Raw genomic sequence first — 14,527 nt, 5'->3', positions numbered from 1 at the left:
CTGCTCTAATGGGGGAGGTTGTCCTGTATCTGCTCTGATGGGGGTGGTTGTCCTGTATCTGCTCTGATGGGGGTGGTTGTCCTGTGTGTGCTCTGATGGGGGTGGTTGTCCTGTGTGTCTGCTCTGATGGGGGTGGTTGTCCTGTGTCTGCTCTGATGGGGGTGGTTGTCCTGTGTGTCTGCTCTGATGGGGGTGGTTGTCCTGTGTGTCTGTTCTGATGGGGGTGGTTGTCCTGTATCTGCTCTGATGGGGGTGGTTGTCCTGTGTGTCTGCTCTGATGGGGGTGGTTGTCCTGTATCTGCTCTGATGGGGGTGGTTGTCCTGTGTGTGTGCTCTGATGGGGGTGGTTGTCCTGTATCTGCTCTGATGGGGGTGGTTGTCCTGTGTGTCTGCTCTGATGGGGTGGTTGTCCTGTGTCTGCTCTGATGGGGGTGGTTGTCCTGTGTGTCTGCTCTGATGGGGGTGGTAGTCCTGTGTCTGCTCTGATGGGGGTGGTTGTCCTGTGTGTGCTCTGATGGGGGTGGTTGTCCTGTATCTGCTCTGATGGGGGTGGTTGTCCTGTGTGTGTGCTCTGATGGGGGTGGTTGTCCTGTATCTGCTCTGATGGGGGTGGTTGTCCTGTGTGTGCTCTGATGGGGGTGGTTGTCCTGTGTGTCTGCTCTGATGGGGTGGTTGTCCTGTGTCTGCTCTGATGGGGGTGGTTGTCCTGTGTGTCTGCTCTGATGGGGGAGGTTGTCCTGTGTCTGCTCTGATGGGGGTGGTTGTCCTGTGTGTCTGCTCTGATGGGGGTGGTTGTCCTGTGTCTCTGCTCTGATGGGGGAGGTTGTCCTGTGTCTCTGCTCTGATGGGGGTGATTGTCCTGTATCTGCTCTGATGGGGGTGGTTGTCCTGTGTGTCTGCTCTGATGGGGGTGGTTGTCCTGTGTCTCTGCTCTGATGGGGGTGATTGTCCTGTGTCTCTGCTCTGATGGGGGTGGTTGCCCTGTATCTGCTCTGATGGGGGTGGTTGTCCTGTGTGTGTGCTCTGATGGGGGTGGTTGTCCTGTGTGTCTACTCTGATGGGGGTGATTGTCCTGTGTGTGTGCTCTGATGGGGGTGATTGTCCTGTGTCTCTGCTCTGATGGGATTGGTTGTCCTGTGTCTCTGCTCTGATGGGGGAGGTTGTCCTGTGTCTGCTCTGATGGGGGAGGTTGTCCTGTGTCTGCTCTGATGGGGGTGGTTGTCCTGTGTGTCTGCTCTGATGGGGGTGATTGTCCTGTGTCTCTGCTCTGATGGGGGTGGTTGTCCTGTGTGTCTGCTCTGATGGGGGAGGTTGTCCTGTGTCTGCTCTGATGGGGGTGGTTGTCCTGTATGTCTGCTCTGATGGGGGTGGTTGTCCTGTGTCTCTGCTCTGATGGGGGTGATTGTCCTGTGTCTCTGCTCTGATGGGGGAGGTTGACCTGTGTCTCTGCTCTGATGGGGGTGATTGTCCTGTGTCTCTGCTCTGATGGGGGTGGTTGCCCTGTATCTGCTCTGATGGGGGTGGTTGTCCTGTGTGTGTGCTCTGATGGGGGTGGTTGTCCTGTGTGTCTACTCTGATGGGGGTGATTGTCCTGTGTGTGTGCTCTGATGGGGGTGATTGTCCTGTGTCTCTGCTCTGATGGGATTGGTTGTCCTGTGTCTCTGCTCTGATGGGGGATGGTCAATAATTACTCGTTGTCCCCGGGCAGTGCCACCTGCTGAGGATGGGGATTCCTCGGCTAATACTGCAGACAGGTGCAGAGGACTACAACTCCTATCATGTCTTACAGTATGGGCTTTATATAAGTAACAGTGAAGCTTTGTACCGTCCTCCCGATGTGCTGTCAGCAGGGACCAGTCACCATCCCTGACTCGTTATCCCATCAGGACTGGTGGCTGTCACAGCTGAAGGTTTGTTACAATTGTATCCAGGCTGGACAATCCTGGACTGATAGATTGTAACAACTGATCTGCTCCTGTGTCCACAGCATGAAGGCAGAGACTACGAAACGCAGGGCAGGACCCCCCTGTCCAGCCCGTCGCGTGCTGGACAACCCCCCATCTGTGTTGTCGCATGTCGAACCCCACGTCTGAGCTGTCGCATGCCGGACCCCGCATCTGAGCTGTCGCATGCCGGACCCCACGTCTGAGCTGTCGCTTATTGGACCCCGCGTCTGAGCTGTCGCATGCCGGACCCCACGTCTGAGCTGTCGCATGCCGGACCCCGCATCTGAGCTGTCGCTTATTGGACCCCGCGTCTGAGCTGTCGCATGTCAGACCCCGCGTCTGAGCTGTCGCATCCCGCATCTGAGCTGTCGCATGCCGGACCCCACGTCTGAGCTGTTGCATGTCGAACCCCACGTCTGAGCTGTCGCTTATTGGACCCCGCGTCTGAGCTGTCGCATGTCATACCCCGCGTCTGAGCTGTCGCATGCTGGACCCCACGTCTGAGCTGTCGCTTATTGGACCCTGCGTCTGAGCTGTCGCATGTCATACCCCGCGTCTGAGCTGTCACATGTCAGACCCCGCGTCTGAGCTGTCGCATGTCGAACCCCACGTCTGAGTTGTCGCATGTCGAACCCCGCGTCTGAGCTGTCGCATGTCGAACCCCGCGTCTGTGCTGTCGCATGTCTAACCCCGCGTCTGAGCTGTCACATGTCATACCCCGCGTCTGAGCTGTCGCATGTCGAGCCCCACTTCTGAGCTGTCGCATGTCGAACCCCACGTCTGAGCTGTCGCATGTCGAACCCCGCGTCTGAGCTGTCATATGCTGGACCCCGCGTCTGAGCTGTCGCATGTCAGACCCCGCATCTGAGCTGTCGCATGTCGAGCCCCACGTCTGAGCTGTCGCATGTCGCACCCCGCGTCTGAGCTGTCGCATGTCGAACCTTGCGTCTGAGCTGTCGTATGCCAGATCCCGCGTCTGAGCTGTCGCATTCCGGACCCTGCGTCTGATCTGTCGCATGTCGGACCCCGTGTCTGAGCTGTCGCATGTTGAACCCCACGTCTGAGCTGTCGCATGTCGAACCCCGTGTCTGAGCTGTCGCATGTCATACCCCGCGTCTGAGCTGTCGCATGTCATACCCCGGGTATGAGCTGTCGCATGTCGAGCCCCACGTCTGAGCTGTCGCATGTCGAACCCCGCGTCTGCGTCTGAGCTGTCGCATGTCGAACCCCACGTCTGAGCTGTCGCATGTCGAGCCCCACGTCTGAGCTGTCGCATGTCGAACCCCACGTCTGAGCTGTCGCATGTCGAACCCCGCGTCTGAGCTGTCACATGCTGGACCCCGCGTCTGAGCTGTCACATGTCAGACCCCGCATCTGAGCTGTCGCATGTCGAGCCCCACGTCTGAGCTGTCGCATGTCGAACCCCGCGTCTGAGCTGTCGCATGTCGCACCCCGCGTCTGAGCTGTCGCATGTCGAACCTTGCGTCTGAGCTGTCGCATGCCGGACCGTGCGTCTGAGCTGTCGCATGTCGGACCCTGCGTCTGAGCTGTCGCATGTCGGACCCTGTGTCTGAGCTGTCGCATGCCTTACGCCTCATCTAAGCTGTCACATGCCAGATCCCTTGTCTAACCTGCCTGCACGTCAGAACTCACGTCTGAACTGTCACATGCTGGACCACTCATCGGGGCTGTTGCATGCCTGAACCTTCGTCTGATCTGTCCCATGCCGGACCCCGTAACTGAGCTGTCGCATGCCAGAACTCACGTCTGAACTGTTATGTGCCAGACCCCTCCTCTGAACTGTCGTGTGCCGGACCCCTCGTCTGGGCTGTTGCGTGCCGGACCCCTTGTCTGGGCTGTCGCGTGCCGGACCCCTTGTCTGGGCTGTCGCGTGCCGGACCCCTTGTCTGGGCTGTCACATGCCGGACCCCTCGTCTGAGATGTTGCATGTTGGACCCCGTATCCGAGCTGTCGCGTGCCAGAACTCGTGTCTGAGCTGTGGTTGTCTGGTGGCCGCCGGCCGGAACGTCCCAATAGCTGCTCCGTCTTCTGATTGTGGCTGTGGTCGGTACTGCACATCCACATCCTATTCACATCAATAGGAGGTCGGAGGCAGATGTGCAGTACCGGCCTCAGCCACTATCAGAAGATGGAGCAGCTCTGGCCGGCTGATCGGTGGGAGTGCGAGTGTCAGACCCCGATCGATCAGACATTGATGATTTATACTAAGGATAGGTTATCAATGATAAAGTAGCGGATAACATCCTTAACCCCCCGCACTCTGGTGCTGCTGCTGTGGTGGAATCGGACATGATGACTTCCTGACCACTGATGTTCCATTCGGCTGACATCCAGCAAGTAACGTGCAGCGGTCGCACTAATTAGACTAAGCCCCCCCGTGGCTCGTTATCCCGCCACTTACTCCCCGTGGGCAGTTATGGGGACATACCGCGCCATGTGATGCCGTTCTCATACATTTGTTGTATTGGTTATTGCTTTGTTGTATTGGTTAAGTTGCTTTGGTTATTTAGTTGGTTCCTGCCCCCATGACGTTACATCTGCTGGCGTTACCTGCACGGCGGCCATTGTACCTCTGTTCTGACCTCTGCTCTTTCCTTCCAGATGGAGGAATTGACCCTGAACCTCGGAGATCTGGACCTGACCTCTGATGACCTGACTCTGGACACCGTGAGCAGTGAGTATCCGCTCCTCTCCCATCTTCCCTCCACCTCTGTATTTTTCTGCTGTTCCCGGGTCCTAATGAAGATGAGGGACCCCAGTATAAATGGAAGCCAGCGGCGGGGGAGGGGTGGCACGGAGGACGCAGTAGATTAAAGGCGACTTTATCAGCCTGAGTCTCCTCATCTCTGTGGGGGTGGGTGGTCCTCTCTGAGGGGCCCGGTGGTGATCGCCGTCTCTTCCCTCCTTCCTGCTTATATGTCCATTTCTCCGCTCAGTCCACATTCAGGAGAACCTGGAGGACGCCCTCGTGCAGGAGGCCTTGAAGACGGTGAGTGTTGTACAGACGATATCATGGTCAGCGGTTTTCTGCTGTCTGGTTTATGTCACTTTTCGCTTGGTGTCAGTGAATGTCTATCATATATTGCTCGTCGCAGTGTATCGGGGGTATTTCCGCACTGTGGGGTGGAGTTGCGCCATTACTGCTCTGTGGGTTTCTGCGGTTGTATTTGTTTCTGCTGCTGTTCAGCAGTAATACCGCAGCCGTACCGCACGGTGTAAACACCCCCCAACGTCTGTGCCCAGAGCCGAGAGCGGGAAAGTTCTCTATGTGATTTCCATTAATAGTTGTTTCTGTTTTCTTCACCTTTGTGCCGGCGGATTCGTCCTCTGCCGCTCTCAGGGTGTGGACCTCAGACAGTACTCTAAGCAGGTGGAGCTGGAGCTGCAGCAGATAGAACATGTGTCCATCAAAGACTGTATCCTTCCCCTGGCTGGGATCAACCCGACCATCCTCCTGACCATCCCGTCCTCCCGACCGTCCCATCTTCCCAGCCGTCCCGTCGTCCCGTCCTCCCGACTGTCCCGTCCTCCTGACCGTCCCATCCTCTCGGGCGTCTCGTCCTCTTGACTGTCCCGTTCTCCTGACCGTCCTGTCCTCCTGACCGTCCCATCCTCCCGACCGTCCCGTCATCTTGACCGTCCAGTCTTCCTGACTGTCCTGTCCTCCTGACCGTCCCATCCTCCCGACCGTCCCGTCCTCCTGACCACCCCATCCTCCCAACCGTCTTGTCCTCTTGACCATCCCGTCCTCCCGACCGTCCCATCCTCCTGACCGCCCCGTCCTCCCGACCGTCCCGTCCTCCTGTCTTGTATTTTACTCTTAGCTTTGTGTCAGTTTTCCTCAGCTTGTTTGTAGATATTGAGCAAAGTCAGAACATCGCCTCCCTGCATACCCAGATCATCGCCTGCGACGCCATTCTGGAGGTGAGAGTCTCTACAGTTACAGCACTGCTGTATCCACGTGCTCAGATGTGAGCATAGTGTCTTGTGGTGCCACCACCTTATATTGTTAGTGCGGGTGATGACTGCGGCCACTTCCTTGGTCGGTATCTGCCATGATGTCTTCTCCTTTCTCCTGATATTATGTTTTTCTGACTCCATGTGTTGCTTTCCCAGAGGATGGGCCTCATGCTGGGCGGCTTCCAGTCTGACCTCAGCTCCATCAGCTCAGAGATCCAGTCCTTACAGGAGATGTCACTAGCTATGAATATAAAGCTGAAAAACCGCCAGACTGTGAGGAGTGAACTGAGCGAGCTGGTCGATGAGCTGATCATCCCCAACACCATGATAAGGTAAGTGCGCCATGTACAGGGGATGGGAGACTGCACGCACAGACGGGGACCCCTGGTGATAGTGTGCTTGCACATGGACCCCTTGTGATGGTGTGCGGGCACATGGACCTCTGGTGACTGTAAGCACACACACGTACCATGATGGCTGTGATCATGCACACATAGAGACCCCTGGTGACTGTGAACATGCACATGGACCTCTGGTGATGGTGTGCACGCACACAGACCCCCGGTGAGTGTGAACATGCACACATAGAGACCCCTGGTGAGTGTGAACATGCACATGGACCTCTGGTGATGGTGAGCACGCACACAGACCCCCGGTGAGTGTGAACATGCACACGTAGAGACCCCTGGGGACTACGTGCACACACAGGGATACCCGGTGAGGGCACGCACCTTCATGATCATGCAGATACCACAGACAGTCGCTGACAGGTCGCTCACCCGGTGGAGGCTCAGACCCCCACATTTCTCTCGGTTGCAGTGTGATCCTGGACGTCCCGGTCACAGAGCAGCAGTTTGTGGAGCAGTTGCAGGAGCTGAACAATAAGATAAATTATGTGAAGGAGCAGGCGTTCAGCGACACTCAGGCTTGCGGGGACGTACAGGACACGCTGCACAAGCTGAAGATAAAGGTCAGTGTTACGCCATTTTCTGGATCTCCTCTATTGGTGTTTCTGCCTCCAGAGCAGCGCTCTCCCCTGTACAGAGATGTTGTCTGTGTTCGTCCTGAGCCCCCGCCGTGTACAGGTCGCTGCTGTGTGTCCTTATTTCTGTCACTTTGTATAATCCTCCTGGTTATTGATCTTTTGTGGATTTCAGGCCGTAGCTAAAGTTCGTGAGTTCATTCTGCAGAAGATCTACTCCTTCCGGAAACCGATGACGAATTACCAGATTCCCCAGAATGCACTGCTCAAATACCGGTGAGTCCGGAGATATCTGTCGCAATGATTTACCCTGCAAGTAGCAATAAGGTATTCTCCACCCAAAAGTGATAGTGCCTCTGTCCTCCTTGAGCGCGGACATATTGGCTCTCATGGCGATCCTCCTACACCTCAGAGGAGAGATTCTCCCAAAAGGAAAGGTAAGATGGGGGATCACTACTAAACCAAAGCAGCGATGTTATTGTCCGCCCACGTAGGACCACTAGTAATGTCCCACAATGTGCAGGGTCTGGAGCCCTGAGCCGCTCTCCCATGATGGTTGGTTCTGTCTCCCTGGTTGTTACTAGTCAATTATTAATGCTTGATATCATTGCATCCATCTTATTACAGCTCAGTCCTTGTGTCTCCCAGCATTCACTGCTCTTAAAGGGGTGTCTGGGACTTCTATATTGATGTCCTACCCTTCTGTAGGCCATCAGTAGTAGATTGATGGGGGGCTCCTGGCACCTCTGCAATCAGCTGAGTGGTGAACGCTGCACGGTGTCACGTTTATTATAGTGACCAATCCTGGTAAATGAGGCCAAGACGTAACACCCGACACAACTGGTACGAAATACACGGAGACGCACCTGATAAATACCGAAGAGGCTGCAGCTGCCGCAACTGGAGTCGGACCCCAATGGTCGGATATATCCTAAGGGCTGCTCATCAATATTACTGTCCTGGAAGCATCTGCTGTCTTTCATGGCACCACCGGCACTATTGGACCCTATACAGTGTGTCGCCGGGTACAGTATGGCGCCTGGCACACTATGGTTCCCAATACAGTGTGGTACCCTGTACAGTATACTGCCCAGTATAGTATGGGGCCCTGTACAGTATGGTGCTTGGTACAATATAGTGCCCGGTATAGTATGGCGCCTTGTACAAAATGGCTCCTGGTACGATATGGCACCCTATACAGTATTGTGCTCGTCGCAGTATGGCTCCCGGCACACTATGACTCCCAATACAGTGTGATGGCCGGTATAGTATGGTGCCCTGTACAGTCTGGCACCCAGTACAGTATGGTGCCATACAGTGTGACCTCTTCTCTCATACATCCAACGCTATAATGCCACATCTATGGTTGGAAAGATCCGCCATGCTCTGTATCCATATTATTACTTGTTTGCAGGTTCTTCTATCAATTCCTCCTGGGGAACGAGAGATCCGTGGCGCAGGAGATCCAGGACGAGTATATGGAGACCATGAGCAAAGTCTACTTGTCCTACTTCAAATCTTACACCAGCCGCCTGATGAAAGTGCAGGTGAGAAGGGACCAAAGGGGGAAATGACTGATGAGCAGCAGCAGAAAGGAGCAATTTGGGAAATGACTGATGAGCAGCGGCAGAAAGGAGCAATGGGGAAATGACTGATGAGCAGCAGCAGAAAGGAGCAATGGAGGAAATGACTGATGAGCAGCGGCAGAAAGGAGCAATGGGGGAAATGACAGATGAGCAGGAGCAGAAAGGAGCAATGGGGGAAATGACTGATGAGCAACGGCAGAAAGGAGCAATGGGGGAAATGACTGATGAGCAACGGCAGAAAGAAGCAATGGGGGAAATTACAGATGAGCAGCAGCAGAAAGGAGCAATGGGGAAATGACTGATGAGCAGCAGCAGAAAGGAGCAATGGGGGAAATGACAGATGAGCAGCGGCAGAAAGGAGCAATGGGGGAAATGACAGATTAGCAGCGGCAGAAAGGAGCAATGGGGGAAATGACTGATGAGCAGCGGCAGAAAGGAGCAATGGGGGAAATGACAGATGAGCAGCAGCAGAAAGGAGCAATGGGGGAAATGACTGATGAGCAGTGGCAGAAAGGAGCAATGGGGGAAATGACATGAGCAGCAGCAGAAAGGGGCAATGGGGGAAATGACAGATGGGCAGCGGCAGAAAGGAGCAATGGGGGAAATGACAGATGAGCAGCGGCAGAAAGGAGCAATGGGGAAATGACTGATGAGCAGCGGCAGAAAGGAGCAATGGGAGAAATGACTGATGAGCAGCAGCAGAAAGGAGCAATGGGGGAAATGACTGATGAGCAGCAGCAGAAAGGAGCAATGGGGGAAATGACTGATGAGCAGCGGCAGAGAAGATGAAGGGAACTAATATGCAACCCCTAATCCCAAAAAGTTAGGACGCTGTGTAAAATATAAAGAGAGTAGAATGCAATGATTTGGAAAATCTCCTCTCGCCTTTTATTATTCACATGGGAACATAGAACAGATCAAACAATGAACATTGGACATTTTTCCAGCAACACATTTTGTGACAGGATTAAGAAACATCTGGAAAACTAAATGGTGCTAATTCTCCAGTCACATGACAGTGTATAAACAGAGCATGTGAGAGAGGCAGAGTCTCCCAGGAGTAAAGATGGTCGGAGGTCACTAATCTGAGAACAACTGCAGCTAAAAATGCTGGAACAATTTCATAACAATGTTCCACAACACAAAATTGTAAAGACTTTGTAAATCCACAATGTACAGCGCATAATATTGTTAGAAGATTGTGGTGAAATCCATGTCCAGAAGGGACAAGGCCGACGCTCAGTATTGGATTCTCGCAATCTACGGGCCATCAGGCGGCCCTGCATTACAGATGGGCATGGTTCCGTCAAGGAAACCACTGCACAGGCTCAGGAATACTTCCAGGATGAAAAATCTGTGATCACAGGTCACCGTGCAAACTCCAAATGTACGGTAAAGCTCTATCATGTAAAGAAGAAGAAGTAAAATATCCGCACAATCCAGAAACATTGTTTTCTACTCTGGGTCAAAGCTCATTTATAATGGACTGAGGCAAAATGTAAAATTGTTCTGTGGTCAGATGAATCAAAACGTGAGATTCTTTATGGAAATCTGCGGACTCGGGAAAAGAGCGACCATCCAGCTTGTTATCGATGAGCGGGAACAACCAGCTTGTTATCGAGGAGAGGGACCATCCAGCTTGTTATCGAGGAGAGGGACCATCCAGCTTGTTATCGAGGAGAGGGACAATCTAGCTTGTTATCGAGGAGAGGGACCATCCAGCTTGTTATCGAGGAGAGGGACCATCCAGCTTGTTATCGAGGAGAGGGACCATCCAGTTTGTTATTGAGGAGAGGGACAATCTAGCTTGTTATCGAGGAGAGGGACCATCCAGCTTGTTATCGAGGAGAGGGACAATCTAGCTTGTTATCGAGGAGAGGGACCATCCAGCTTGTTATCGAGGAGAGGGACAATCTAGCTTGTTATCGAGGAGAGGGACCATCCAGCTTGTTATCGAGGAGAGGGACCATCCAGCTTGTTATCGCGGAGAGGAACCATCCAGCTTGTTATCGAGGAGAGGGACAATCTAGCTTGTTATCGAGGAGAGGGACCATCCAGCTTGTTATCGAGGAGAGGGACCATCCAGCTTGTTATCGCGGAGAGGGACCATCTAGCTTGTTAGTGCCTATGTCAGAGGCAGTAAACCTGAAGGGTGCCATCAATGCTGAGCGTTCTATAGAGTTGATAGAACAACATTTGCTCCATCCAGACAATGTCCATTTCAGGAAAGGTCTTGTGTATTTAACACAGCAGCACTGCTCTGCAGAAAATGAGTTCCTCTCCCAAAGCTGCGACAACTTTCTCCTCATTTCCCCAATTTTTACAGACTGTTAGAAGAGAGGATGCTGCACAATGGTGGACAAGGCCCAGGCACAATGGTGGACAATGCTCAGGCGCAATGGTGGACATGGCCCAAGAACAATTGTGGGCACAGTCCAGGCACAATGGTGGTCACTTTCCGGGCTCAATGGTGGTCACTGTGCAGGCACAATGGTGGACACGGCCCAGGCGCAATGGTGGTCACTGCCTGGACTCAATGGCAGTCACTGTCTGGGCTTAATGATGGTGGACACGGCCCTGGCATAATGGTCACGGCCTGGGCTCAATGATGGTCCCTGCCCGAGCCCAATGTTGGTCACTTTCCCAGGCTCACTGATGGACACGGCACAGACACAACTGATCTGAGATGTTTCGCCGCCATCAATTTTTAAATAAGTTAATTTTTTTCAAATCAAATGGAAAATGTCCGACATTCACCTTCTGATCTGTTCTGTGTGATAAAATATTGAGACCAGAGATTTCCTCGTGGTATTTTTGTTTTATGCACGTTTTACACAGTGTCCCAACTTATTTGGAATTGACGCAGTATAATAATGTGTCACAGATTGAACCTTCTGGCATTGGGTAGAGCAGCCTCCAGTATGGAGGGTATAGAGCATGATCAGCCCTGTGCAGCGCATCCATAGGTCTAAACATGGCGTGATATCCCCCTGGTTATATAAGGACACGTGCGGAGGTGACACACAGGACGGACCCATGGGCGGAATCATGTCCCCAGCACGTCATCTACCTCTGCAGTCACTGGACACGTGGGAATGTGGCCGCCGCCGTGTCCAGTAATGGGTGCGGTACACAGGACCGATCGTGGATCATGCACCGCTATAACATAGGTGTGTGAGCAGTGTATGACTAGGGTGTGATTGCTGCTCTGGGGTGTGATGAGGACATTATTCTCCTCTCATCTTGTCTGCTCTTCTTTCTTTTTCGTTTTATTTCAGTACGAGGAAGTTGCAGAGAAAGACGACCTGATGGGCATTGAAGACACGGCCAAAAAAGATATCCTGGTCCCTGTCCCCGGGCCGGTCCCACCTGGCGTCACTCATCTGGGTCCACATGTCGGGGGTTCACAGCGACGTCGGGGGCTTTATTCTGCTGCCCTGTAAACCTCAATGGCTGCACTCAGCTCTGCAGGCAGAAGTCAGAGGCCAAGCTTGGTTTTCCTGCACCTGGGGCTAAAATTTTCACACTTAAGGTCTCTTGCCGACGAGCTGCTCTTCCTAATTCTATCAATGTACGGCCGCAGCGTCACTGGGACGTGGGGAGAGAAGATCGTCGGCACGAGACTGTGAGTCTGAAATGGCACGAATGGTCACATGACGACCACAGGAGCCAGCACCCTGCTAAACCCTGACAGTGTGTATAGTGCACGCTGGCATGTGACAGTGCCCACTGCAGCCTGCTAAATCCTGACTGTGTATAGTGCATGCCGGCATGTGACAGTGCCCACTGCACCCTGCTGAATCCTGACTGTGTATAGTGCACGCCGGCATGTGACAGTGCCCACTGCAGCCTGCTGAATCCTGACTGTGTATAGTGCACGCCGGCATGTGACAGTGCCCACTGCAGCCTGCTGAATCCTGACAGTGTGTATAGTGCACGCCGGCATGTGACACTGCCCACTGCACCCTTCTGAATTCTGACAGTGTGTATAGTACACACCGGCATGACACAGTGCCCACTGCAGCCTGCTGAATCCTGACAGTGTGTATAGTACACGCTGGCATGTCACAGTGCCCACTGCACCCTGCTGAATCTTGACAGTGTGTATAGTACACGCCGACATGTCACAGTGCCTGCTGAATCCTGACAGTGTGTATAGTACACACCGGCATGTGATAGTGCCCACTGTAGCCTGCTGAATCCAGACAGTGTGTATAGTGCATGCCGGCATGTGACAGTGCCCACTGCAGCCTGCTGAATCCTGACAGTGTGTATAGTACACACTGGCATGTGATAGTGCCCATTGTAGCCTGCTGAATCTTGACAGTGTGTATAGTACACGCCGGCATGTCACAGTGCCCACTGCAGCCTGCTGAATCCTGACAGTGTGTATAGTACACACCGACATGTGATAGTACTCACTGTAGCCTGCTGAATCCTGACAGTGTGTATAGTACACGCCGGCATGTCACAGTGCCCACTGCACCCTGGTGAATCCTGACAGTTTGTATAGTACACACCGGCATGTGACAGTGCCCACTGCACCCTGCTGAATCTTGACAGTGTGTATAGTAAACGCCGGCATGTGACAGTGCCCACTGCACCCTGCTGAATCCTGACTATGTATAGTACACGCCGGCATGTCACAGTGCCCAGTGCACCCTGCTGAGTCATGACAGTGTGTATAGTACACACCGGCATGTCACAGTGCCCACTGCACCCTGCTGAATCCTGACAGTGTGTATAGAACACACCGGCATGTCACAGTGCCCACTGCACCCTGCTGAATCCTGACTGTGTATAGTACACGCCGGCATGTGACTGCCCACTGCAGCCTGCTGAATTCTGACAATGTGTATAGTAAACGCCGGCATGTCACAGTGCCCACTGCAGCCTGCTGAATCCTGACAGTGTGTATAGTACACACTGGCATGTGATAGTGCCCACTGTAGCCTGCTGAATCCTGACAGTGTGTATAGTGCACGCCGGCATGTGACAGTGCCCACTGCAGCCTGCTGAATCCTGACAGTGTGTATAGTACACGCCGGCATGTGACAGTGCCCACTGCAGCCTGATGAATCCTGACTATAGTACACGCAGGCATGTCACAGTGCCCACTGCAGCCTGCTGAATCCTGACAGTGTGTATAGTACACGCCGGCATGTCACAGTGCCCACTGCACCCTGCTGAATCCTGACAGTGTGTATAGTACACACCGACATGTCACAGTGCCTACTGCAGCCTGCTGAATCCTGACAGTGTGTATAGTACACACCGGCATGTGATAGTGCCTACTGCACCCTGCTGAATCCTGACAGTGTGTATAGTACACGCCGGCATGTGACAGTGCCCACTGCAGCCTGCTGAATCCTGACTATGTATAGTACACGCAGGCATGTCACAGTGCCCACTGCAGCCTGCTGAATCCTGACAGTGTGTATAGTACACGCTGGCATGTCACAGTGCCCACTGCACCCTGCTGAATCCTGACTGTGTATAGTACACGCCGGCATGTGACTGCCCACTGCAGCCTGCTGAATCCTGACAATGTGTATAGTAAACGCCGGCATGTCACAGTGCCCACTGCAGCCTGCTGAATCCTGACAGTGTGTATAGTACACACTGGCATGTGATAGTGCCCACTGCACCCTGCTGAATCCTGACTGTGTATAGTACACGCCGGCATGTCACAGTGCCCACTGCACCCTGCTGAATCCTGACAGTGTGTATAGTACACACCGACATGTCACAGTGCCTACTGCAGCCTGCTGAATCCTGACAGTGTGTATAGTACACACCGGCATGTGATAGTGCCCACTGCACCCTGCTGAATCCTGACAGTGTGTATAGTACACGCCGGCATGTGACAGTGCCCACTGCAGCCTGCTGAATCCTGACTATGTATAGTACACGCAGGCATGTCACAGTGCCCACTGCAGCCTGCTGAATCCTGACAGTGTGTATAGTACACGCTGGCATGTCACAGTGCCCACTGCACCCTGCTGAATCCTGACAATGTGTATAGTACACGC

General features: G+C 53.5%; 1 protein-coding gene across 1 annotated transcript in view; it reads left to right on the top strand.

Annotated features, from left to right (window-relative positions):
* The window catches only part of VPS52 (VPS52 subunit of GARP complex), a 28,504-nt gene that overhangs the window by 724 nt on the left and 13,253 nt on the right, over nucleotides 1–14,527 (top strand). Inside the window, exons 2-10 of the mRNA XM_069746270.1 lie at nucleotides 4,569–4,641; nucleotides 4,904–4,956; nucleotides 5,308–5,383; nucleotides 5,824–5,891; nucleotides 6,084–6,259; nucleotides 6,747–6,897; nucleotides 7,085–7,185; nucleotides 8,324–8,456; nucleotides 11,774–11,831. Coding sequence (XP_069602371.1) covers nucleotides 4,569–4,641; nucleotides 4,904–4,956; nucleotides 5,308–5,383; nucleotides 5,824–5,891; nucleotides 6,084–6,259; nucleotides 6,747–6,897; nucleotides 7,085–7,185; nucleotides 8,324–8,456; nucleotides 11,774–11,831 — 889 coding nt within the window. The remainder of the gene's footprint in view (nucleotides 1–4,568; nucleotides 4,642–4,903; nucleotides 4,957–5,307; nucleotides 5,384–5,823; nucleotides 5,892–6,083; nucleotides 6,260–6,746; nucleotides 6,898–7,084; nucleotides 7,186–8,323; nucleotides 8,457–11,773; nucleotides 11,832–14,527) is intronic.

This window comes from Ranitomeya imitator, chromosome 2, assembly GCF_032444005.1.
Source record: "Ranitomeya imitator isolate aRanImi1 chromosome 2, aRanImi1.pri, whole genome shotgun sequence".
NCBI lineage: Eukaryota > Metazoa > Chordata > Amphibia > Anura > Dendrobatidae > Ranitomeya > Ranitomeya imitator.
The sequence above is the reverse complement of the archived record's forward strand: the minus strand, read 5'-3'. Positions and strand labels throughout refer to the sequence as shown.